The 22,375-nt window shown below is 34.6% G+C and overlaps 6 protein-coding genes across 7 annotated transcripts; all 6 read right to left on the minus strand.

Annotated features, from left to right (window-relative positions):
• Positions 1–2,386: 2,386 nt before the first annotated feature.
• LOC102584600 (salicylic acid-binding protein 2-like) lies at positions 2,387–4,036 on the minus strand. Its single transcript, XM_006346413.2, has 3 exons — positions 3,219–4,036; positions 2,984–3,121; positions 2,387–2,856 (listed from the first exon to the last, which is right to left on the minus strand). Exons 1-3 carry the CDS (start codon positions 3,693–3,695, stop codon positions 2,578–2,580), a joined length of 894 nt encoding a protein of 297 aa, XP_006346475.1. The 5' UTR covers positions 3,696–4,036; the 3' UTR covers positions 2,387–2,577.
• Positions 4,037–4,534: 498 nt separating this feature from the next.
• Positions 4,535–10,770, minus strand: LOC102585246 (salicylic acid-binding protein 2-like). Of its 2 annotated transcripts, XM_006346417.2 has the most exons (4): positions 6,460–10,770; positions 5,355–6,256; positions 5,140–5,271; positions 4,535–5,027 (listed from the first exon to the last, which is right to left on the minus strand). In XM_006346417.2, exons 2-4 carry the CDS (start codon positions 5,802–5,804, stop codon positions 4,749–4,751), a joined length of 861 nt encoding a protein of 286 aa, XP_006346479.1. In that variant the 5' UTR covers positions 5,805–6,256; positions 6,460–10,770; the 3' UTR covers positions 4,535–4,748. The 2 variants fall into 2 exon arrangements, with proteins under 2 accessions (XP_006346479.1, XP_006346477.1); XM_006346415.2 differs by having other exon boundaries at positions 5,355–10,770.
• LOC107060371 (polyneuridine-aldehyde esterase-like) lies at positions 7,478–8,558 on the minus strand. Its single transcript, XM_015308220.1, has 3 exons — positions 8,109–8,558; positions 7,870–8,001; positions 7,478–7,756 (listed from the first exon to the last, which is right to left on the minus strand). Exons 1-3 carry the CDS (start codon positions 8,556–8,558, stop codon positions 7,478–7,480), a joined length of 861 nt encoding a protein of 286 aa, XP_015163706.1.
• On the minus strand, positions 9,385–10,557 carry LOC102584923 (salicylic acid-binding protein 2-like). Its single transcript, XM_015308221.1, has 3 exons — positions 10,141–10,557; positions 9,912–10,043; positions 9,385–9,669 (listed from the first exon to the last, which is right to left on the minus strand). Exons 1-3 carry the CDS (start codon positions 10,555–10,557, stop codon positions 9,385–9,387), a joined length of 834 nt encoding a protein of 277 aa, XP_015163707.1.
• A 4,264-nt stretch (positions 10,771–15,034) lies between the features above and the next one.
• LOC102578759 (salicylic acid-binding protein 2-like) lies at positions 15,035–16,243 on the minus strand. The gene is made up of 3 exons (XM_015308222.1): positions 15,665–16,243; positions 15,485–15,616; positions 15,035–15,319 (listed from the first exon to the last, which is right to left on the minus strand). Exons 1-3 carry the CDS (start codon positions 16,151–16,153, stop codon positions 15,035–15,037), a joined length of 906 nt encoding a protein of 301 aa, XP_015163708.1. The 5' UTR covers positions 16,154–16,243.
• Positions 16,244–18,697: 2,454 nt separating this feature from the next.
• On the minus strand, positions 18,698–20,046 carry LOC102579088 (salicylic acid-binding protein 2-like). Its single transcript, XM_006346472.2, has 3 exons — positions 19,594–20,046; positions 19,369–19,500; positions 18,698–19,258 (listed from the first exon to the last, which is right to left on the minus strand). The coding sequence occupies exons 1-3, from the start codon at positions 20,041–20,043 to the stop codon at positions 18,974–18,976; spliced, it is 867 nt and encodes a 288-aa protein (XP_006346534.1). The 5' UTR covers positions 20,044–20,046; the 3' UTR covers positions 18,698–18,973.
• Between the last annotated feature and the right edge of the window lie 2,329 nt (positions 20,047–22,375).

Genomic DNA, 22,375 nt, shown 5'->3' on the forward strand with positions numbered 1-22,375 from the left:
CAACTTCATAAAGTGTTGGTAGTAAAATAGTTCCACTACAAAGGACTCAATTACTTAAAGAAAACCCTTTCGGATATTCACATTTTGCTTATTGGATGTTGATGCTTTTTCATTAGCATTTGTTTTTCTTATAATTGACTTATTTTAAAAGAGCAACATTGGTAGGGGATATGATTTAGGTGTCATTTTCAATTCGACAGAATATAGGTAAGAAATTATCAATGAAAAGTTTACTTACTCTTAAGTTAGAATAACAATTTAATTTTGTTACTGTTGGGCCCGTGCTTGACACGGGCCGTCCCATCTAGTATATATATAAAGGACAGGAAAGAATATTTGAGATTTTATCATTTTAATAGATGTTGATGTCATAGGGTTGTTTATGTAGTTTAATATTACATAAATATTCTTTTATTCTGGATTATGTAATTAATACTTTTTGGCAATGGCCAGGAGATGAGTAAAAAGTTGTTGAGGCTTTAGACATTATGGCCATGTGATCAGAGCCTGAAATTTCTTCCACTTCATCTGGTGGATTCTTTTCAATCATATACTATTTTAATTCCTCCGGCAGAATTTTATCTTCAGCATCACAACGAACGCATACATTTTGCTCGAAAGAACCATCTCCTTTGATATGTCTTCCGGACTGTGCAAGTATATTGGCCTTACTAACGTAGTAGCAAGCGCCAAATCCTATCACCAAACAGAGGAAAATAAAATAAAATGGATTTGTTTCTAAGATAAACTAGTGAAATTTTCGCCTAGCCGGGTAATTTCAGGGGTCTTCTTTAGTCTAGTTGAAGATTTGTATGTTTGTGCAGAGGATTCATAGCAGACTTCACTATGTCTCGTTTTGAAAAGAAATGAATCTTGTACCTGATTCGATCGCAAAAAATTAGAGGCCCAAACACCACTTGGTGCTTAGCAGGCTCAGCTGATAAAGCTTTCCATGGCTTTAGAAATCGCGAATCCACCAAGGCTATGGCCTACAAGAACCACTTTTTCATGTGTAGGAAGAGAAGCCATGAACTCTGTTAGCGGACTAAAGTAATCAGATAAATAAACGTGGGATTCTAAGGACCTGCTTCGGGTTGATCCCTGAAGCACCCAAATATTGCCGTGACATTATGCCCTGAAGATCTCATCAGTGTCACAATCTTGTACCAAGACCAGGCTCCACGACACGCGCCATGTACTAGCACAAAGTGCTTGTTAGCTTTAGGCCATTTAGGCCCTGGTGCTGTTGAATTTACATATGGCAACAAAAGTATCAGTACTAAACTTTAGAAACTTGATTTCTTTTCTAGTGTTGAAGTACAAAGAATCTTATAAGGTGATAATAAACCTTGTCCACATGATTATTTGAGTGAATTTTGAATTTTTTTCTTCCTTCGAATTCAACATTTCACTTGATCAGGGCTTACGTGGGGTTGCAGAAGTTTGTCAAATGTAGTGAAAATGATTGAAGTGTCTTTTGCTTGCGCATTTAGCTATCTTGAGCCAAAGTTACGTTTTGCTTTCGATTTGTCTTTGAAAGACAAGTACCCAAATAGCCGATTGGAGGACCGCTATTCAAGTCATTGAAAATTACAAAATATTTATATTTTACAGGTTTCTGAATCAACTATTCAGAGACTTATGAGACTGAAGTGGAAATTCAATATAGAGTTTATAATTGGGGAATGTCAAGCCAAAAGTTCGAATTTAAGACATTTAGGTATGAACTTAGGATTGTTACTCCCTAACTCCACATCTGTAAGTTTAAAGCTTGACCTATACACCAAGCCTAACTTCAGACGCGTATATCTGATTTTGAACTTAAGTTTGAATGAAGTCCAACTTCAGACGTACATTCAGGTCTGAAGTTAACGACTACATCAATTGTCGTCACAATATTGTATACCAATTTTTTTTCCCTTTCCACCACTGGACTTATGTCTCCTTTGATTTCGTTGTTTTGATAGATACAACTTCCACAAAAGGGAGAGTTTATCCCACTCAACATTAGATATTGAACCTTATGTTGCTGTACTCTATATAAAGTTCCTCAATGGTATTTAAGAGACTGAAATTTTATGATATTGTTCTTATTTGAACCTATTTTCATTGTAATCGGTTGCTTAAGTTAGGAGTTTTTCAGAAGTTCTATATAAAGTTTATTAATGCACCATTTCCAAAACCCAGGATGCAATATGATAAGTTAAATTATTATTTTTTTTAAAAAGATAGGCAACTTGTTTGTATATTGAGGTATATATAGTGTTTGAAATAAAATTATAAATTTGAAAACTGTGTAAAAAATATTATAAATCACAACAATTAACAATTTAAAGAATTTAAAAGATACATACAAAAATTCGGTAAAAAGACTTAAGAATCCTCAAAAAACAAGAGTGCCTTGCTTGGATGGTATGAGTTGTTGGAACAAAAGGATTGTGTGTACTCAATTGATCTAGGGTGCACGCCTCCCAAAAACTAGTAGTATCAGATTACAGGGAAAGTTGAAGTACAATTTCTAAAATTTATTTCAGTATACTTTATTATTGAATATTTAATCAAAGATTAATAAGCTCGTCACTTGTGAGCAATACGTAGAAGAAGAGTAAAAAGTTTTAGGGGCTTAGACATCATGGCCATGTGATCAGAGCCTGAAATCTTTTTCACTTCATCTGGTGGATTATTTTCAATCATCCAATGTTGAAATTCCTTGGGTAGAGTTTTATCTTCAACAGCCACAATGAATACTCGTCTAACTGTTCCGTACTTTTTGCTTGAAACAACTATCCCCTTAGAAAAATCTTCCACGCTGTATAGGTATAGAGGCCTTACTAGTGTAGTGGCCAGCGCCAAATCCTAACAACAAAAGGGAAAAAAAAGAAGAGGAAACTTTATCAGTTCAATGATGTTGATGTTCTACTCGAATCAACTGGAGAAAACATGCAACATTAGAGCCATCGTCATGACCATTTTGCTTGCTTACCTGAATTGGGCTCAACTGATAAACATTTCTTGCCAAGTACTTTGGACCAAAGATGAAGGTTGTTGGAGGATTGGTTGGTCCATTATCATACGTTACACGATTATCAAGTTGAGATACATTTCCATTGAAAGATTGTAACTAAATAATAGTTTCAAAATGAAAAAGATGTTAGTAGCTGACTGAACAGATCATAGCAAAGGCAAAGTTGGTGAATTATATACATATATATATGTACCTTGGTTAAGAGAGTGGTCACATTTAGAGTTGGACCAGGCATCAGAGCAGTAACAAATACAGCAACTGAAATCTTTTCTGGAAATCTTTCCATGGCATTAGATATGGCCAATCCACCAAAGCTATGGCCTACAAGAATCACTTTCTCATGTGCAGGAAGAGAAGCCATGAACTCCATTAATGGACTAAAGTAATCAAATAAATGTGGGATTTCCAGGACCTGTTTGTTGTTGATCCCTGAAGCACCTAAGTCAAGAGATGTGACATTATGCCCTGAAGATCTTATCAGTGCCACAATTTTGTACCAAGACCAGGCTCCGTGACACGCCCCATGAACTAGCACAAAGTGCTTGATAGTTTTACACCTTGATGTCGTTGAATTTACACATGGCAACAAAACTATCAGTACTAAACTTATTAGAAACTTGTTTTTCTCCATTTGCTTTCTTTTCTTCTTCTGAACGATGGTATGAACCATTACAAGGCAATTATTATAGATAATCAAGGTGTTTGACCTTCTAACTTACCTCCCTGCTGAAGCAATCCTATGTCAAATATTATTTATTGGGGATTTTATCATTCACTAAGTCAACTAGAGGAAGAGAATAGATTATTAGATTATCCAGGCTGAAGTTGCATAAAACAGTTTAATTGTCAGTATCACTGATAAAAGAAAGGATAACAAAGATCAATGCCAACTGCTGACTGAACCTAAAAGTCTATACTATGCAGGATAAATGAGGACATTTTCAAACAAAGTCACAATCATTTGACTTAAAATTACAGGGGACATGATCATAATTCATAAAGGTCATAGATGTTACCTAACAGAGGACTCTATGGCCCGAGTGATTTCATACAGCAGAAGAAAATTGTTAAGTGAGGGGGAATAATCAAATTAAGCACAGGGTGCTTAAATCTCATGAAATCACTGGAATTTTGGTATCATTCTTTGCATTAAATTAAACCAAACATGTTCAACAAATATAATAAAAATAAGAAAGGGAAATTTGAACTGTTTCGTGAGGGTAGAAACGTTCAGAGTTGGACCAGACATCATTATTTCAGCAACAAAAACAGCAACTGAATTCGAGTAGTGTGAAAATCTTGAGTGCTTGGATTTTGTTCCTTCGACATTTCAGTAAGTCAAAGGTAAGTTGGGGCTAGAGTTGTAAGTCCAAACATAACATATGTACATTAACTTTTGGAATCTATGATCTGATGAAAATAATTGCAACATGGCGTTACTGGGATCCTTAGAAGTTAAATTATTCTGTGAAATGCTCATGTATTGGAGATGTAATTAGAAAGGCATGATTTCACAAAATCCCTGACGCCAAGTGATAAGCCCAAAAATTACAACTCTGCTTATGTTGAACATTTCCAAGATGTTTTTTGTGGGGAACAACAAAGGGAATCTCTACACAATGAACAAAAGACTGATTCAACAAAGGGTAATCTAATTTTATTTCAACTATGCATTGTTCATGAATATGTAATACAAGCTGGTTTAAGCTATTAAGATAGCTTGTCATTTCTTGGCAATACGCATAAGAAGAGTAAAAAGTTGACGGGGCTTAGACATCATGGGCATGTGATCAGATCCTAAAATCTCTTCCACTTGATCTGGCGGATTCTTTTCAATCATTAACTGTTGAAATTCCTTCTTTAGAATTTTATCTTCAGCTGCCACAATATACGCTCGTCTAACTGATCCATAATTTTTGTTTGAAAGAACTATCTCCTTTGATATTTCATCCAAACTGTGAAAATAAATTGGCCTTACTAATGTAGTAGCCAGTGCCCAGTCCTAACACCAAGAAGGAAAAGAAAATCGTTTGTTAAGGCCATTCTCATTATCAAGAGTACCAGTACTCAGCTATTTCAATTTATATTTTTACTATGCTCTGCAGTCTGCTTACCTGAATTGGGCTCAGTGGATAAAGATAACTCGCCAAGTACTTTGGACCAAAGATGAAGGTTGTTGGAGGATTGGCAAGTCCATTATCGAATGTAAGACGATTATCAAGTTTAAATATTGCTCCACTGGATGACTACAGTAAAGTATAATAGTTTCAAACATGAATGTAAGCTAACATAAAGAATATCATTTCATGGCTAAATTTGAAAATGATACCTCATTGAAGATGGTGGCTGCATCAAGCATTGGACCAGGCATTAGAGCAGTGACAAATATAGCAACTGAAATCTTTTCAGGAAAGCTTTCCATGGCTTTAGATATGGCAAATCCGCCAAGGCTATGGCCAACAAGAATCACTTTTTCATCTGCTGGAAGAGAAGCCATGAACTCCATTAGTGGTCTAAAGTAATCAGATAAATGTGGGATTTGAAGGACCTGTCTCGGGTTGACCCCTGCACCACCCAAGTCCAGAGCTGTTACATTATGCCCTGTTGTTTTTATTGACGCCATAGTCTTGTACCAAGACCATGCTCCATGGCAAGCCCCATGAACAAGCACGAAGTGCTTGCGAGCTTTAGGCCGTTTAGGCCCTGACATGGTTGCATTTACACATGACAACAGAAGTATTAGAACAACTAGACTTGTTAGAAACTTGCTTTTCTCCATATCTTTTTCTTCTTCTTTTGAAGAATGAGCACATTGTATGAACCATTACAAGGCAATTATATAATTCCAGGAGTTTGACATTTGTTAATTAATTTACTTACTTTCATGCTGAAGTAACCCCATGTTAGGTGCTAATTGCTATAGGGACATTTTATTTTTTTATTGGATATGTTTCTTGGAAGTTCAATCATTCATCAAAAGAGAATAAATAAGTAAAATTTCTGTTTTCTCCAGATAATTGGAATGAAATCATTCACTATTTTATTTTCATATTGGATGGGTATATTTGGGCCATTTATGTAACTATAGATATATGTGAGCCACTTTTGTAATATAAGACATGTTCTATCTAACCTGGCAAAAGTGCATTCCTTCAATAATTTCTGATATTGAGAGACTTGCCCAACTGTATTCGCAAGTCCATCAAACCCTCCAAAGAAACAAACAACAGCCTAATAACACAATAACAAAGAACTTTACAATGGCCAAACTTGATGCTGCACTCTAGAAATAATTTCCTAAATAGGCTTCAAATAGCCGCCAACAGATAGTATCAAGTCACAAATTGGTCAAGCAACAATTCAACTCATTGCTGCAGTCATAGGCAGTTTCCAGAATCAAGAAAAAATTAGCAATAAACAGATTCGTCTCAAACCTGACCAAAGAGGGTTACAGTTTCTGTTTGGAGGATTTTCTTCTTGGAAAAATGGTCCTATAATAAGGCGACCACCACAAGTCAACCGGAGATGCCAAACAGATTTTGTAACAGAGAGCCGGACCAAGATTTGTCCACTCACGCGCCTTCACGCGCTCTTCGGACTGGGTTGTCTCCGCCAGCTTGAACGACGCGTGTGATTCACGCACTTCTCCTCTGGAAACCGGCTTCTGGGGTTTTGTAGATCGGGGTAAGATGGTCGTTCTTAGGTTGGTGGCGGCAGCTAAATTTCATTTACATACTGAGCCAATTCCGGCAAGCTTTCTGAGGTAACTCGGAAAAATGTTTTCTAACACCATTTAAAGATATGGCACCTAAGGTGAGCAGAGAATTGTTCAAGTCTATAAGCAGACTGCCCATTTATTTTTCAATCAATGTGAAACTTTAACCTAGTCTAACCATCATTATTATTATTATTATTATAGAGAGGCCAATCAAGTTGCGGATGGACTTGCTACGGAATCAACAAAATTGATTCTGTGTGTTTTATTTTGATACTAGTCTGTGAGAGTTTTATCTTGTCAAATCCTTGATTGTTTCTCTTCCATCTTTCCCTTCGTTTGTTCAATCTTTCATCTTGCGCCTTCAATCACGTGCCTTCCTACATAGTTGTTTTACCCACGAGATAAGGGGAAAGTGTTGTGGTACCGATTGTAACAGTCCAATTGAACCAAGATAGTAATATTGATATGTAATTAGAGAAAATAGAGATAGTTTACTGATGTCAATTCCAAACACTGAAATTACAACGAAACGAAACAACAACTGAAAGAAAATGATTGAGATGTCAAATTAACTAACTCGACATTGGGGCTTCCATGAAAGAATTCATGAGATCGCCATAGAAATGCATCATATATGTGAATTGCTGCTTCCCTCCTCAGCTATGCAGTCATGTGTAGTTTAAATTATTTCAACTAAGCTTCATTCTTGAATATGTAATGAAAAGCTGTGTCTGTCATTTGTGAGCAATGCTCATAATAAGAGTTAAAAGTTGAAGGGGCTTAGACATGATGACCATATGGTCAGAGTCCTCGATCTCTTTCACTTCATCAGGTGGATTCTTTTCAATCATCTGCCTTTGAAATTCCTTCTTTAGAAATTTATCTTTAGCAGCAATAATGAACACTCGTCTAACTGATCCATACCTTTTGCTTGAAAGATCTATCTCCTTAGCAACATCTTCCACACTGTATAAGTATAGCGGCCTTACTAGTGTAGTGGCCAACGTCAAATCCTAACACCAAGAAGGAAAAATAAACTAATTTAAATCAGTTACTTTCCATGTCCATGACCAGAATAACAAGACTTTGCTATTTCATGTATATATCTATGTTATGCTTTACTTACCTCAATTGGGCTCAGATGGTAAACATTAGTGGCCAAATACTTTGGATCATCAAGGAAGGTGGTTGGAGGATTGGTAGGTCCATTATCATATGTCACACGATTATCAAGTGCAGATAATACTCCCCTAGATGACTATAACAAAGTATATTTAGTTTCAAACATTTAAAAAGTGTAAGCTAACATATATAACAGATCATCCCCATGGCAAAAAATTGAGAATACATATGAGAAATTGATACCTCCATGTAGACAGTGGTTGCATTGAGAGTTGGACCAGGCATTAGAGCAGTGACAAATACAGCAACTGAAATCTTTTCGAGAAAACTTTCCATGGCTTTAGATATGGCTAACCCACCATGGCTATGGCCAACAAGAACCACTTTTTCATGTGCTGGAAGAGAAGCCATGAACTTCATTAGTGGACTAAAGTAATCGGATAAATGTTGGACTTGGAGGACCTGCTTAGGGTTGATTCCTGAAGCACCCAAGTCAATAGCTGTGACATTATGTCCTGAAGATCTCATTAATGCCACAATCTTGTACCAAGACCAGGCTCCATTGCCTGCCTTGTGAACTAGCACAAAGTGCTTGCTAGCTTTAGGAAATTTAGACCCTGACAAGGTTGCATTTACATATGGCAACAGAAGTATTAGAACTACTAGACTTGTTAGATACATATTTTTCTCCATGTCTTTGTATCCTTCTTTTGAAGAATGAGCACATAAAGGTTTCTTAACGGATGTGTCAAGTTAATATGGCCCTAGTAAAATGAAACCGAGGGAGAAGATGAAGAAATTGAATTGATTCATGATGGTATTTATAGCTTTGGAAAAAGGAATTGCATTTCGTGTTTGAGCATTTTAAAAAAAATAAATTAAAGTGCACGTAGCATACAATCTTTAATGAAAGGTGGCATTTAGATTTTAGTTCCTCCTAACCTAAATTTTCGGCTAGCTAGCTAGGACCAAGTTTTGGTAACAGTGATAAATAAAAAGTGTAAGGATTTAATTGTTGAGAAAAGTATGAGCTTGAAGAGAAAGAGGGTCCTGGGAGGGGGTAAGAGTGGCTATAATTTTAATGGTTCGACTCACATAGACCTCCTTACACTCTGCTACTATGACCTGCATTTGTACACAATAACTCCCAGTTCCTGCACTGTTTATTCATTTATAAAGTTGTGGATTGAGGTAAATGGCATCAACGAGCTTTTGCTCATCTACAGCATATTCCTCATTCATATTGTCCTCCTCCCCATTGACGAGATTTAACTGTTTGGTCTTGAACTAAATTTAAGTAATTACAGGAAATTGAGGTCCTTTATTGATGTAAATTTCAAACACTGAAATAACAATGAAGGAAATAACAACCGAAAGAAAATTGAAATATCAAATTAACTAGGACTTCTATGGAAGAAACTGAGTCGTCATATAAATGCATCAAATATGTGAATTGACTGAAGTTTTATTCTCAGCCTTAAGCCTGTCCCCCTTATTCTTCTTAACTAACAGCTCTTAATTAGCTATACTTGTTGGCAATGCTCAGAAGAGTAGTAAAAAGTTGTTTGGGCTTAGACATAATCATCATGTGGTCGGAGCCCTGGATCTCTTCCACTTCATTTGATGGATTCTTTTCAATCATCAATTTTAGAAATTCCTTTGTCAGGGCATTATTTTCAGCAGCAACAATAAACACTCGCCTAACTAATCCATATCTTTTCCTTGTAAGAACTATCTCCTTAGAAACATCTTCCGCGTTGTATAAATAAAATGGCCTTACTAGTGTAGTGGCCAGTGCCAAATCCTAACACCAAGAAGGAAAAACATGATTTAAATTAGGCTTAGTTGATGTTGCGGGTTAAGTACTTGAATAGATCTGTAATTTGTATAAACTACTGAAATCTTCCAATAGCCAATAGGTGATGCCTACTAGTAATTGTTTGCCAAAGAAGTCAGTCAGTCATTTAGGGCCATTCTCATGACCAGAATAACATAATGTATTCGCTACTTCAATTACAATATAAATTTGTATTATGATTTGCTTACCTCATTCGAACTCAGCTGGTAAAAATTAGTTGCCAAGTACTTTGGACCTGAGATGAGGGTGGTTGGAGGATTTGTAGGTCCATTGTCGTATGTAACATGATTATCAAGTTGAGTGCTTACTGCACTGACTACCTATAACGAAGTATATTTAGTTTCAACCATGTAAAAGTTTAAACAAACTTAATAGATCATCTCATGGCTTAAAGTTGGGAATATGGAAAATTGATACCATAGTGTAAAGGGTGGCTGCATTGATATTTGGACCAGGCATTAGAGCAGTGACAAATACAGCAACTGAAATCTTTTCTGGGAAAGTTTCCATGGCTTTAGAAATGACGAGTCCACCAAAGGCATGACCTACAAGAACTATTTTTTTATCTGCGGGAAGTGAAGCCATGAACTCCATTAGCGGACTCAAGTAATCAGAAAAAAATGGGATTTCAAGGGCCTGTTTGGGGTTGATCCCTGAAGCACCCAAGTCAAGAGCTGTTACATTATGCCCCGAAGATCTCATCAATGCCACAATCTTGTACCAGGACCATGCTCCGTGGAATGCCGTATGAACTAGCACAAAATGCTTCTTATCTTTAGGGGGTGATGAAAAGGTTGCATTTGCATAGGGCAACAGAGACTCGCTTTTCTCCATATCTTTTGAAGGATATGAGCACATAATATGAACTATTACATGGCAACTTTATAATAGGAGGAGTTAGGTTTCTGCCAACTTACTTTCTATTTTTGGAGGAGTTTTGACTCTTGCCAATTTACTTCTATGCAGGAGCAACCCTACATTAGCTATTATTTGCACTAGTTTAGTAAATTTTTCAAAAAAAATTATCATCAAAAAGTAGTCCAAATTTAAAGAAAGAAGGAAGGTATTCCATTTCCATCTGGCAGTCTAGCCTACTTTTATTTCGTGTTCTCCATTTGTTTTTCCTTTTTCATGTTTCTTTCTTATTTTTATTTTTTTCCATTCAAGAGTGACTTTCTGGCAAAATTTTACTGAGACGAAATTCGTACTACAATCATGAATCATCATGCATGTATATCATGGAGTACTATTTTTCTGTACATATAATTGACTATGAAGTGAACACTTAATTGTTCAACAATAACAGACAACTAAACCTCTGATTTAATGGGAAGCCTAAACATAACAGAGAAATAAATGGTAACAAAGGATACAAGGGAGATATATATATGAGGGATTAGACTTCTATCTACTCCTCCCCATTGACGATATTTAACTAATTGGTCTTGAACCAAATTGAACTCAAATTCAGTAATTACATGAAATAGAGCTCGTTTATTGATGTCAATTCAAATTACAATGAAGGAAATAAAAACTGAACGAAAAATGATTGAAATATCAAATTAACATAGAACTTCTATGGAAGAACTGAGATCATCATATAAATGTGTCAAATATGTGAATTGACTGACGTTTTATTCTCAGCCTTAAGCCTGTCCCTATTATTCTTCTTAACTAACAGTTCTTAGGTATATTTTTTTGGCAATGCTCAAAAGAGTAGTAAAAAGTTGTTGGGGCTTAGACATCATGGTCACGTGGTCAGAGCCCTCGATCTCACAGTAGCATTTGCATTTGACAATAGAGACTCACTTTTGTCCATATCTTTTGAAGGATGAGCACATAATATGAACAATTACAAGGCAACTATATATTAGGAGGAGTTTGGTTTGTGCCAACATACTTTCTATTCTTGGAGGAGTTTTTGACTCTGCCAACTTACTTCTGAGCAACCCCACATTAGCTATTCTTTGTACTAGTTCACTCGATTTTTCAACATGAATGGGTTGATGACAAATTAGCAAGAAGAATATCTTAAAAGATCATTTTATTATTGAAAATTGTGTAACATAGTCATTCAACTTTGATGTGTTTTACTAAAATCACTCAACTTAGAGATCATCAAATAAAAATATTGCATCACAAAATAAATTATTTTGTTATGGTATGTAAACATTGATTCCACTAATAAAATAAAATCGAAAGTGAATAATAAATGCCCTAATTAAACTATGTGTAATATAATAAAAAACTATCCTCCGTTTGATCTAAAAATATATCTCGATCGTTAAGTAGTTTACCATAATCATCATGGAGTATATCAAGTACTATTTGATATTTTGTCATGTCATAAAAATGCCCTTAAAAATATTCCTAATAAATACTTGATATTTTGCCATGTCATATTTTTTAGGCAAAAAGGTGTGATATATACTCAATTTTGTCATTTAGAGCTGATATATCTCGTTATAAAAGTGACTCATATATATACTCTTAATGTTACACAAATGACTCACATATTCTTAATAAAATTGTAATTAAATAATTGAAGCAAGTCAATAAGATAATTAAAATAAATATCTTACTATTTCTTAAAAGCTAATTTTAAAAAAAAATTAATGAATAAATCATTTAAGTTTGTTGGGTGACTTTCTAAGTAAAATATCAATAGTTGAGTGACTTTCTAAATGAAATACCAATAGTTAAGTGACTTTTGAGTTAAAAATAAAGTTGAGTGATTTTCTATGTAAACAATTTAAAGTTGAGTGACTTTCTAATTGAACTATGCAAAGTTAAGTGATAATTTGAGATATTATGCGTAGCCTACTTTTATTTAGTGTTCTCTTTTTATTTTTTATTTTTGTTGTTTAATACTCCCTCCATTTCACAAAGAATGATCTAGTTTGACTTGACACGGAGTTTAAAAAAATAAAGAAGACCTTTAAATCTTGTGATCATAAATTAAAGTTATGTCAAATGTACAAAATTGTCCTTTAATCTTAAAAGAAGTCATTCTTTTTTAAACAAACTAAAAAGAAAAGGAGGTCATTTTTTTTGAAACAGAGAAAGTAGTTCGTTCTTGATCTTTCTTTTTCAATAGCTAGCTAGATGTGGAGAACTCTACTTCTTTCTTCAATATCAAACAAAATTGTACACTGAGGTGACCACAAATTTAAATGCAATGTACTCCATTTATAAATTCATCAAATTAGAGAAATAGGTTTGTTATTTGCTGAGAGCACAAAAGAGCCAAATTAAAAGTAATTCATTTTTAGGGAAAAGGTATAAGAACCTCGAATTATAATGAAATTACATGAATACGTTCTATTTTTATAGGGACCTTTCTTTTATATAGTATTTCTTTGCCCAATTCAATTAGCTGCGGTATCTCGATGATTATGTCAATGTGAGGCATTTGAATTTTAGAGGAGTTTGATTTCTACTAACTTATTTCCATGCATTGCTGAAGCAACCCAAATTGGCTATTATTTGAGGCATTAGATTTTTATATTCATAAGACGGTTTCAAGTTTTGAACTTTATGGGTATGGGCGCGGTAGGTTCTAAATCAATTAATGACTCATTAACTGAATATGTATTTAAGGTCATGATGTTAAGTCTGTTGAACCGGGAAAATGCATAAGTACCCCTAAACCTATGCCCGAAATTTCCAAGACACACTTATACTATAGTAAGGTCCTATTACCCCGAACTTATTTTATAAATAATTTTTTACCCCTTTTCGACCTACGTGACACTATCAACCAGATAGCTTGAAAAAATTGTCAACACGCGCTGGACTCAGAAAATAGTACCCAAAAGATATAGGTTATTCTCTTCCTTTAGCTGATTTGGTGAATGATTGTACTTACTAGAAATAGATTGAGTATAGAATTGAATACTAAACTTGAAACAATAAAAATAAAATGCCCCAAATAATAGCCAACATGGGGTTGCTTATGCAGGGAAGTAACACAAGTCAAACTAATATAAAAATCAAATGCCTCAAATAATAGCCAATGTGGGGTTGCTTGTGCATGGAAGTAAGTTAGCACAAAACAAAACTCCTCTAATTATAAAGCCGTCTCGTTATGGTTCATATTATGTGCACATTCTTAAAAAGAAGGAAAAAAAGACAAACAAGTCAAGTAGTACTTCTGTTTCCATATGCAAATGCAACCTTTTCAGGGCCTGAAGCTAAGAAACACTTCGAGCTAGCTAGTTCATGGAGGATGCCATGAAGCCTGAGCCTGGTACAATATTGTGGCATTGATGAGATCTTTAGGGCTTCTCTTCCAGTTTGACCTTATGCCGTGAAGATCTCATCAATGCTACAATCTTGTACCATGAGCATGTTACATGGCCTTGACAAGGTTGCATTTGCATATAGCAACAGATGTTTTAGAACTACTAGACTTAATAGAAACTAGTTTTTCTCTATATCTACAATGTATTTCCCTTCAAGTTTCCTTTCAACTTGAATGATTTAATTGTTGAGAAAAGTAGGAGCTTGCATATATATATATATACCGTATTATTTTAGTAAAACACCCTTCGTGAAATTTCTGGCTCCACCACCTGCTATTAATCTTCTTAATTAGCCATCAATCTTTGTTACCTATTATTCATTAGCTGATAAGTACAATTCTTCATTACCATTCAATATAGCTTTGAATAGTCCTAATGACTAACAATCATTATTCAGACATATATGGATGCTATTGTCTGGTCGGTTATATATGATCAGACCTTAACCATTCTGAGCGGAAGTTTTCTTGATCAATATATTTTCAAGTCCGTACGTAATTCTTCTTTGGCTGCAAAGATCCACACAAAATCTTCCTACATATTATAGAGTGTTGGATTTTCTTTCTTAATGAATCTTGTTGGTTTTTGTGCTCCTAGTTTTATACTACAAGAGGTTGTTGAATCCTAGGGATCCGTGTGAAACACAGTGTCATTGACATGCCTCAAGCTATAAAGAATTCTCTACACGTTTTGTGACTAAGTATTTTCCATAAGATTTACAACACTTTATCAACTTCTATGTCCTCCTCCCCGTTGACAGGATTTATCTGTTTGGTCTTGAACCAAATTGAACTAAAATTCAGTAATTATAGTACATAGAGGTCGTTTATTGATGTCAATTCCAAACACTGAAATTACAATGAAGGAAATAACAGCTGAAAGAAAATGATGGAAATATCAAATAAACTAGGACTTTTATGAAAGAACTGAGATCCCCATATCAATGCATCAGTAATTTTATTCTCCGCCTTACACAAGTCCCCCTTATTCTTCTTAATTAATAGCTCTTAGTTATACTTGTTGGCAATGTTCAGCAGAGTAGTAAAAAGTTGAAGGGGTGTAGACATCATGGTCATGTGATCAGAGCCTTGGATCACTTCCACTTCATCTGGTGGATTCTTTTCAATCATCCTCTTCTGAATTTCCTTCTTCAGAAGGTTATCATCAGCAGCAACAATGAATACTTTCCTAACTGATCCGTACCTTTTTCTTGAAAGAACTATCTCCATAGAAACATCTTTCACACTGTACAAGTATATTGGCCTTACTAGTGTAGTGGCCAATGCCAAATCCTAACACCAACAAGGAAAAAAAAACAATTTAAATCAGTTACAAGTTTATGTTGCAATTAAGTAATTGATTAGATCAGTAATTTGGATAATTAAACTATGAAAATCTTCCAGTAGGTGATGCCTTCAGCTACAGAGTATATTTAATTTGTATTATGATTTTCTTACCTGATTTGAGCTCAGCTGGTAGATATTAGTTGCCAAGTACTTCAGACCTAGGATCAAGGTGGTTGGAGGATTCGTAAGTCCATTATCATATGCAACACGATTATCAAGTTGACCTATTACTGCACTGAATGTCTATAACCAAGTATAGTTAGTTTCAAACATGTAAAGGCTTAAACAAACATAACAGATAATCTCATGGCTTAAGTTGGGATTATGGAAAATTGGTACCTGAGTGTAGAGGGTGGCTGCATTGAGAGTTGGACCAGGCATTAGAGCAGTGACAAATACAGCAACTGAAATCTTTTCGGGGAATATTTCCATGGCTTTAGAAATGGCAAGTCCACCAAGGCTATGGCCTACACGAGCTACTTTTTTATTAGTAGGAAAGGAAGCCATGAACTCCATTAGCGGACTCAAGTAATCAGAAAAATGTGGGATTTCAAGGGCCTGTTTCGGGTTGATTCCTGAAGCACCCAAGTCAATAGCTGTGACATTATACCCTGAAGATCTCATCAATGCTACAATCTTGTACCAGGACCAGGCTCCATGGCCTACCGTATGCACTAGCACGAAGTGTTTCTTAACTTTAGTCCCTGAGAAGGTTGCATCTGCATATGGCAACACAAGTATTACAACTACTACACTTGTTAGAAACTTGTTTTTCTCCATATCCTTTTTCCCTTCTTTTGACGAAAGAGCACATAATATGAACCATTACAATAAGGCAGCTTTATAATTAGAGGAGTTTCGCTTCTGTTAACTCCATGCAGAAACAACCGCCACGTTAAATGACACTATTATTTGAGGCATTTCCTTTTAAAGAAGTTTGACTTCTGCTAGCTTACTTAATTTAGGTTCAAGTTGGCTATTATTTGAAAAAGTGGGCGAGCAATGTAGTAGGGGTATGACAACCTATTAATTAGTTCATCTTGATCAAGCTTATCTCAACCAAGTAGCCATTGGGCAAGTCATTTAATTGATTCAGGCCATTTTGATCTGCACAAATTTAGTTCAATTTGGTCATTTGGCACACCTACATATATAGGGAGAATAAATGATTTTCACCCGTTTGTGCACTGATGATGAAATTTAACCCTTTGGTCTTGAACCTAATTAAATTAAGTAATTACATTAAATAGAGGTACGTCAATTCCAAAAACTGAAATTATACTGAAAGGAAATAACAATGGAAAGAAATTGGTTGACATGTCAAATTAACTAGCACGATAATAAGGACTTCCATGAAAGTACTGAGATCACCTTATAAATGCATCAGATATGTGAATTGATTGGAGTTGTAGTCTCAGCCTTACACATCCGCCTTATTCTTCTTAATTAACAGCTATTATTTGAGGCATTTGCTTTTTAAAGGAGTTTGGCTTCTGCTAGCTTACTTAATATAGGTTCGAGTAGGCTACCTATTATTTGAAGAAGTGGGCAAGCAATGTAGTAGGGGCTGGTGCAAGCCTGGGTATTGTGGCCCTCTCTATTAGTATCCGTGCCTCGACCAGTTAGGTGCCTTCTTGGTTTGGCAAAGCACATCCTATTACGGTAACTAGTGTTAAACTATGTGATCATCTTGGTTAGTAGAGAAATAATGACCTGATATAGAAATTTTGAACAACATTTTAGTGTCTTTCACAAGAACAGAACACATCTTGAACAGATTTTCTGAATCATTGCCTTCGTTGGACTACCATCTTTCATCAGCTAACGACCTAAATATATTAGAATTTTAATTCGTCAAATTGTTGGCTAAGCTAAAACAATTCTAGAAACATTAGAATACGTTAGGTATTATACATATGGTGGTCTAAACAATTAAAAGAGTTGTACGTCACTACAAGAAAAGTGTGAATTACATGGGGATTTTCCTGGAGATTAGTATGAAAATTTGCAGGAAAATAAGTTTCCTACAAATTTTCTTACTAATCCCTAGGAAAATTCCCATGTGATTCTCACTTTTCTTGTAGTGTGTTATGCTAAATAGAAGCGCCTCACGCATCCTCATCTCTGAGCTCAGTTTACCCTCCTCGGCTATTCTCAAGCCATAAAGAGGCCCCTTTGAACCCCAATAAGATGGACAAAGGAATTTAACCCCGATCGAGGAGGAGATTGATATTAGAATACCATATAATGAAGAGAAATTTATGGCATTCGCTTACTGGTCTTGATTATTTCAAGAAAGATCATTCTACTGTCCATAGCATAGTACCTGAAGTTTTTTTTTGTCAGCGTGTCGTAAAGTAGTATATTGCAACCTTTAATAAGAAAGAAGAAGGAACAAGCGAACCAGTTTGCTAAATGAAAGTTATTATGGTTCATCTTATGTGCACATTCTTAAAAAGAAGGATAAAAAGACTAACAAGTCTAGTAGTTCTAATAGTACTTCTGTTTCCATATGCAAATGCAACCTTTTCAGGGCCTGAAGCTAAGAAACACTTCGTGCAAGTTCATGGAGGATCCATGGAGCCTGAACCCGGTACAATATTGTGGCATTGATGAGATCTTTAGGGCTTCTCTTCCATTTGACATTATGCCCTGAAGATCCCATCAATGCTACAATCTTGTACCGTGACCATACTACATGGCATCGATCTCCCATGAATTAGAACAAAGTGTTTCTTAGCTTTGTGCCCTGACACGGTTACATTTGCCTATAGCAACATAAATATTAGAACTACTAGACTTAATAGAAACTTGCTTATCTCCATATCCACTATATTTCCCTTCAATTATTGAGTTTCCATTCAACTTGAATGATTTAATTGATGAGAAAAGTAGGAGCTTGAAGAGAGAGAGAGGGAGTTTACGGATAGGCTATTAATCTTTGTAACCTATTATTCATTAGCTGTTACAATTCTTCACTACCATTCAATATAGCTTTGAATAGTCCTAATGACTAAAAATCATTATTCAGACCTTCACCATTCTGATCAGAGGAAGTTTTCTTTATCAATATATTTTTAAGTCCTCCTTTGGGTGCAGAGATCCACACAAAATCTTCCATGTTGGATTTCTTTCTTAATGATTAATCTTTGTCAGTTTCAGTACTCCTGGTTTTATATTGGAAGAGTTTGTTGAATCCTAGGGATACGTACACCTGGGTGAAATATCTGTAAGATAGTGTCATTAACACACCTTTAGCTATAAAGTGTTCTCTACAACTTCTATGACTAAGTATTTTCCGTAAGATTTTCAACATTTCTTCAGAATTAATTTCTATGTCCTCCCCATTGATGAGATTTAATTGTTTGGTGTTGAACAAAAAATCAGTAATTAGGGAAATAGAGGTTGTTTATTGATGTCAATTCCAAACACTGAAATTACAATGAAGGAAATAACAACTGAAAGAAAATGATTGAAATATAAAATAAACTAGGACTTTTATGAAAGAACTGAGATCCCCATATCAATGCATCAGATATATGGATTGACTGAAGTAATTTTATTCTCAGCCTTACCCTTATTCTTCTTAATTAACAGCTCTTAGCTATACTTGTTGGCAATACGAGTAAGATGAGTAAAAAGTTGAAGGGGCTTAGACATCATGGGCATGTGATCAGATCCTGAAATCTCTTTCACTTCATCTGGCGGATTCTTTTCAATCATTAACTGTTGAAATTTCTTCTTTAGAACTTTATCTTCAGCTGCCACAATATACGCTCTCCTAACTGATCCATACTTTTTGTTTGAAAGAACTATCTCCTTTGATACGTCATTCAAACTGAAAAAATAAATCGGCCTTACTAATGTAGTAGCCAGTGCCCAGTCCTAAAACCACAGAGAAAAAAAAAGGACGCTTATCACGGCCATTCTCATTATCAAGATTACCAGTACTCAGCTATTTCAATTTCATATTTTTTACTATATGCTTTGCTTACCTGAATTGGGCTCAATGGATAATTATAACTCGCCAAGTACTTCGGACCATAGATGAAGGTTGTTGGAGGATTGGCAAGTCCATTATCGAATGTAACACGATTATCAAGTTTAAATACTACTCCCCTGGATGACTGTAGTAAAGTATAATAATTTCAAATATGAAAAAAAAATAAAAAAAGCTAACATGCAGAATATCATCTCATGGCTAAATTTTAAAACGGTACCTCATTAAAGACGGTGGCTGCATCGAGAATTGGACCAGGCATTAGAGCATTGACAAATATAGCAACTGAAATCTTCTCAGGAAAACTTTCCATGGCTTTAGATATGGCGAATCCGCCAAGGCTTTGGCCTACAAGAATCACTTTTTCATATGATGGAAGAGAAGCCATGAACTCCATTAGCGGACTAAAGTAATCAGATAAATATGGGATTTCAAGGACCTGTTTCTTGTTGATCCCTGAAGCACCTAAGTCAAGAGATGTGACATTATGCCCTGAAGATCTTATCAGTGCTACAATCTTGTACCAAGACCAGGCTCCGTGACACGCCCCATGAACTAGCACGAAGTGCTTGCTTGCCTTAGTCCGTTTAGGCCCTGACATGGTTGCATTTGCATATGGAAACAGAAGTATTAGAACTAATAGACTTGTTAGAAACTTGTTTTTCTCCATATCTTTTTCCTCTCCTTTTGAAGAATGAGCACATTTTATGAACCATTACAAGGCAATTATATAATTCCAGAAGTTTGACATTTGTTAATTAATTATTACTTACTTTCATGCTGAAGTAATTAACCCCATGTTAGATACTACATGGGCTATTTTATTTTTAGAGAAAAGGGTTTGATATGCTCCCTCAACTTTGCTATTTAGAGTTAGTATACTACTCGTTACAAAAGTGACTCATATATACCGCCAACCGTTATAAAAGTGGCTCACATATACCTCTATCGTTACAAATATGGCACACCTATACTCTTTTCATCTAACGGAAGTGAAAAATAATAATTTTAAATTGCTATTGTCCTCCTCTCCATTGACAAGATTTTACTGTTTGGTCTTAAACCAAATTGAACTAAGACTCAGTAATTACGTGATATAGAGGTTGTTTATTGATGTCAATTCCAAATACTGAAATTATAATGAAAGGAAATAACAACGAAAAGAAAATGGTCGAAATGTCAAATTGACTAGCATGATAATAAGGACTTCCATGAAAGTACTGAGATCTCCATATAAATGCATTAGATATGTGAATTGACTCAAGTTTCATTCGCAGCCTTACAATGTCCGCCTTATTCTCCTTAATTAATTAACAGCTATTTGAGGCATTTGCTTTTTAAAGGAGTCTTAATTTAGATTCAAGTTGGCTAGCTATTATTTGAAGTGGGCAACCAATGTAGTAGGGAATGGCGCAGGGTAAAGCACATCCTACTACAGACACTCCACTAAATGTTGTTGTTGTCTTCTGTAAGTTAGTGTTTAATTTGTGATCATGTGATCTAAAAAATTAATTTATTAGAGAAATAATATTTTTAAATATGTATGGTTATGTTTTATGTCTAAACTATTGAGATCGATTAAACCTACTGACAGTATGATATATCATCCACAACTATTAGTTTTAATATTCACATTGGTTTAATTATATAAAAAATTCACAATGATAATCCTCTTTTTTTTTTTTTAGAATTTTCCAATGTGACGTGTTTGTAAAAATATAACACTACTGTATATAATTTTGGGAGAGAAGTATGGATTCCGGTGAACTCGGGCCCACACGTTCTCATCTTTGAGCTATCAGGCCATAAAGAGCCCCCAATGCTCCAATTCCTCCATTGAACTCGAAGACCTTTGCCTAATAAACTTGTCCTAAAATTCCGTCTAAACGAAAATTGGATGTAATTAAAGTGTTACTTTTGAATTTTCTTTTATTTTTCTTTCTTTACTTTTTAATTTATTTCTATTATTTTAGATTCTTTTTTATTTTTACTTTTTAATTTTGTTTGAATTGTTCATTATTTAATTTTCATTTTTCTTCTTCTCACGTCCCAACCTTCGCTTGTTATGATACTATGAAATTGTTCGTGTTTTTTTATTTCTTTTTTTCCACTCATTTAATATAACTACGTTATTATTTTAGTCTTGAATTAAAATAGAATTTCATTATAGAATTGATTATAGACTTATGTTTCTATTCTCTTTTTTATTATTATATCTACTAATTAAGTTATGTTGGAATTTGATAAGAGTATTATGTATTTTCTTTTTAAAATTTATGTTATATTTTTTTGTTCCAATTTATTTGCTTTAGTAACACTGACTTGTTATTTCATATGCATGTCATCCATTTATTTAGTTAGAATTGATAAATTGTTTTTTTTTGGTCAAATATTTTACTATTAATATTTTTGTTAAATAGGTACTTTTGCCTTTTATTTAATTACTCCATTATTCATAAAGACATATATTTATCAAATATATTAACTTAATAGCAACATGAACATTGAACTGATTTAAATCAGTTTCTTTTTCCTTCTTGGTGTTAGGATTTGGAGCTGGCCACTACACTAGTAAGGAGTAAGGCTGACAATTGGACAGGACCGGATCAATAGGATCAGTTTTATCATAACCGATCCTTGTTATCAGATTTATTTATCGGAACCGGGTTTACCGGAAATTTCCAAAGGTTTCGCCTGGTCCCTTAGTTATCGGATAGGAACCGGTTTGGACCGGATCGGATTCGGTTCTTATCGGATCATTGTACTGGTAATTTTATTTTTTTTAATTTTAATTATTATATAATATTATATTATTAAAAAACTTCAATTTAAAACTTTAAACTTTAAAGTAAACTAAAGTTTCAATTGAATTTAAGTTTAAACTTTAAACTTTAAAATTGACTTCAAAGTTTAAAGTTTATATTGAATTTAAAGTTTAAACCTTAAAATTCAATTTTATATTAAAGTTTAAACTAATATTAAAATAGTTGAAAATTAAATTT

The sequence above is a fragment of the Solanum tuberosum genome, unplaced genomic scaffold (assembly GCF_000226075.1).
Source record: "Solanum tuberosum cultivar DM 1-3 516 R44 unplaced genomic scaffold, SolTub_3.0 scf00073, whole genome shotgun sequence".
NCBI lineage: Eukaryota > Viridiplantae > Streptophyta > Magnoliopsida > Solanales > Solanaceae > Solanum > Solanum tuberosum.

Coding starts and splice junctions, on each gene's coding strand:
- LOC102584600 (XM_006346413.2), bottom strand. CDS start 3,695: ATGGTTCATACCATCGTTCAGAAGAAGAAAAGAAAGCAAATGGAGAAA. Junction 3,122..3,218: donor TGACCACTCTCTTAACCAAG/GTACATATATAT, acceptor ACTATTATTTAG/TTACAATCTTTCAATGGAAA. Junction 2,857..2,983: donor ATCAGTTGAGCCCAATTCAG/GTAAGCAAGCAA, acceptor TTTTGTTGTTAG/GATTTGGCGCTGGCCACTAC.
- LOC102585246 (XM_006346417.2), bottom strand. CDS start 5,804: ATGGAGAAAAGCAAGTTTCTAACAAGTCTAGTTGTTCTAATACTTCTG. Junction 5,272..5,354: donor CAGCCACCATCTTCAATGAG/GTATCATTTTCA, acceptor ACTTTACTGTAG/TCATCCAGTGGAGCAATATT. Junction 5,028..5,139: donor ATCCACTGAGCCCAATTCAG/GTAAGCAGACTG, acceptor TCTTGGTGTTAG/GACTGGGCACTGGCTACTAC.
- LOC107060371 (XM_015308220.1), bottom strand. CDS start 8,558: ATGGAGAAAAATATGTATCTAACAAGTCTAGTAGTTCTAATACTTCTG. Junction 8,002..8,108: donor CAACCACTGTCTACATGGAG/GTATCAATTTCT, acceptor ACTTTGTTATAG/TCATCTAGGGGAGTATTATC. Junction 7,757..7,869: donor ACCATCTGAGCCCAATTGAG/GTAAGTAAAGCA, acceptor TCTTGGTGTTAG/GATTTGACGTTGGCCACTAC.
- LOC102584923 (XM_015308221.1), bottom strand. CDS start 10,557: ATGGAGAAAAGCGAGTCTCTGTTGCCCTATGCAAATGCAACCTTTTCA. Junction 10,044..10,140: donor CAGCCACCCTTTACACTATG/GTATCAATTTTC, acceptor ACTTCGTTATAG/GTAGTCAGTGCAGTAAGCAC. Junction 9,670..9,911: donor ACCAGCTGAGTTCGAATGAG/GTAAGCAAATCA, acceptor TCTTGGTGTTAG/GATTTGGCACTGGCCACTAC.
- LOC102578759 (XM_015308222.1), bottom strand. CDS start 16,153: ATGGAGAAAAACAAGTTTCTAACAAGTGTAGTAGTTGTAATACTTGTG. Junction 15,617..15,664: donor GCCATGAGATTATCTGTTAT/GTTTGTTTAAGC, acceptor ACTTGGTTATAG/ACATTCAGTGCAGTAATAGG. Junction 15,320..15,484: donor ACCAGCTGAGCTCAAATCAG/GTAAGAAAATCA, acceptor TGTTGGTGTTAG/GATTTGGCATTGGCCACTAC.
- LOC102579088 (XM_006346472.2), bottom strand. CDS start 20,043: ATGGAGAAAAACAAGTTTCTAACAAGTCTATTAGTTCTAATACTTCTG. Junction 19,501..19,593: donor CAGCCACCGTCTTTAATGAG/GTACCGTTTTAA, acceptor ACTTTACTACAG/TCATCCAGGGGAGTAGTATT. Junction 19,259..19,368: donor ATCCATTGAGCCCAATTCAG/GTAAGCAAAGCA, acceptor CTGTGGTTTTAG/GACTGGGCACTGGCTACTAC.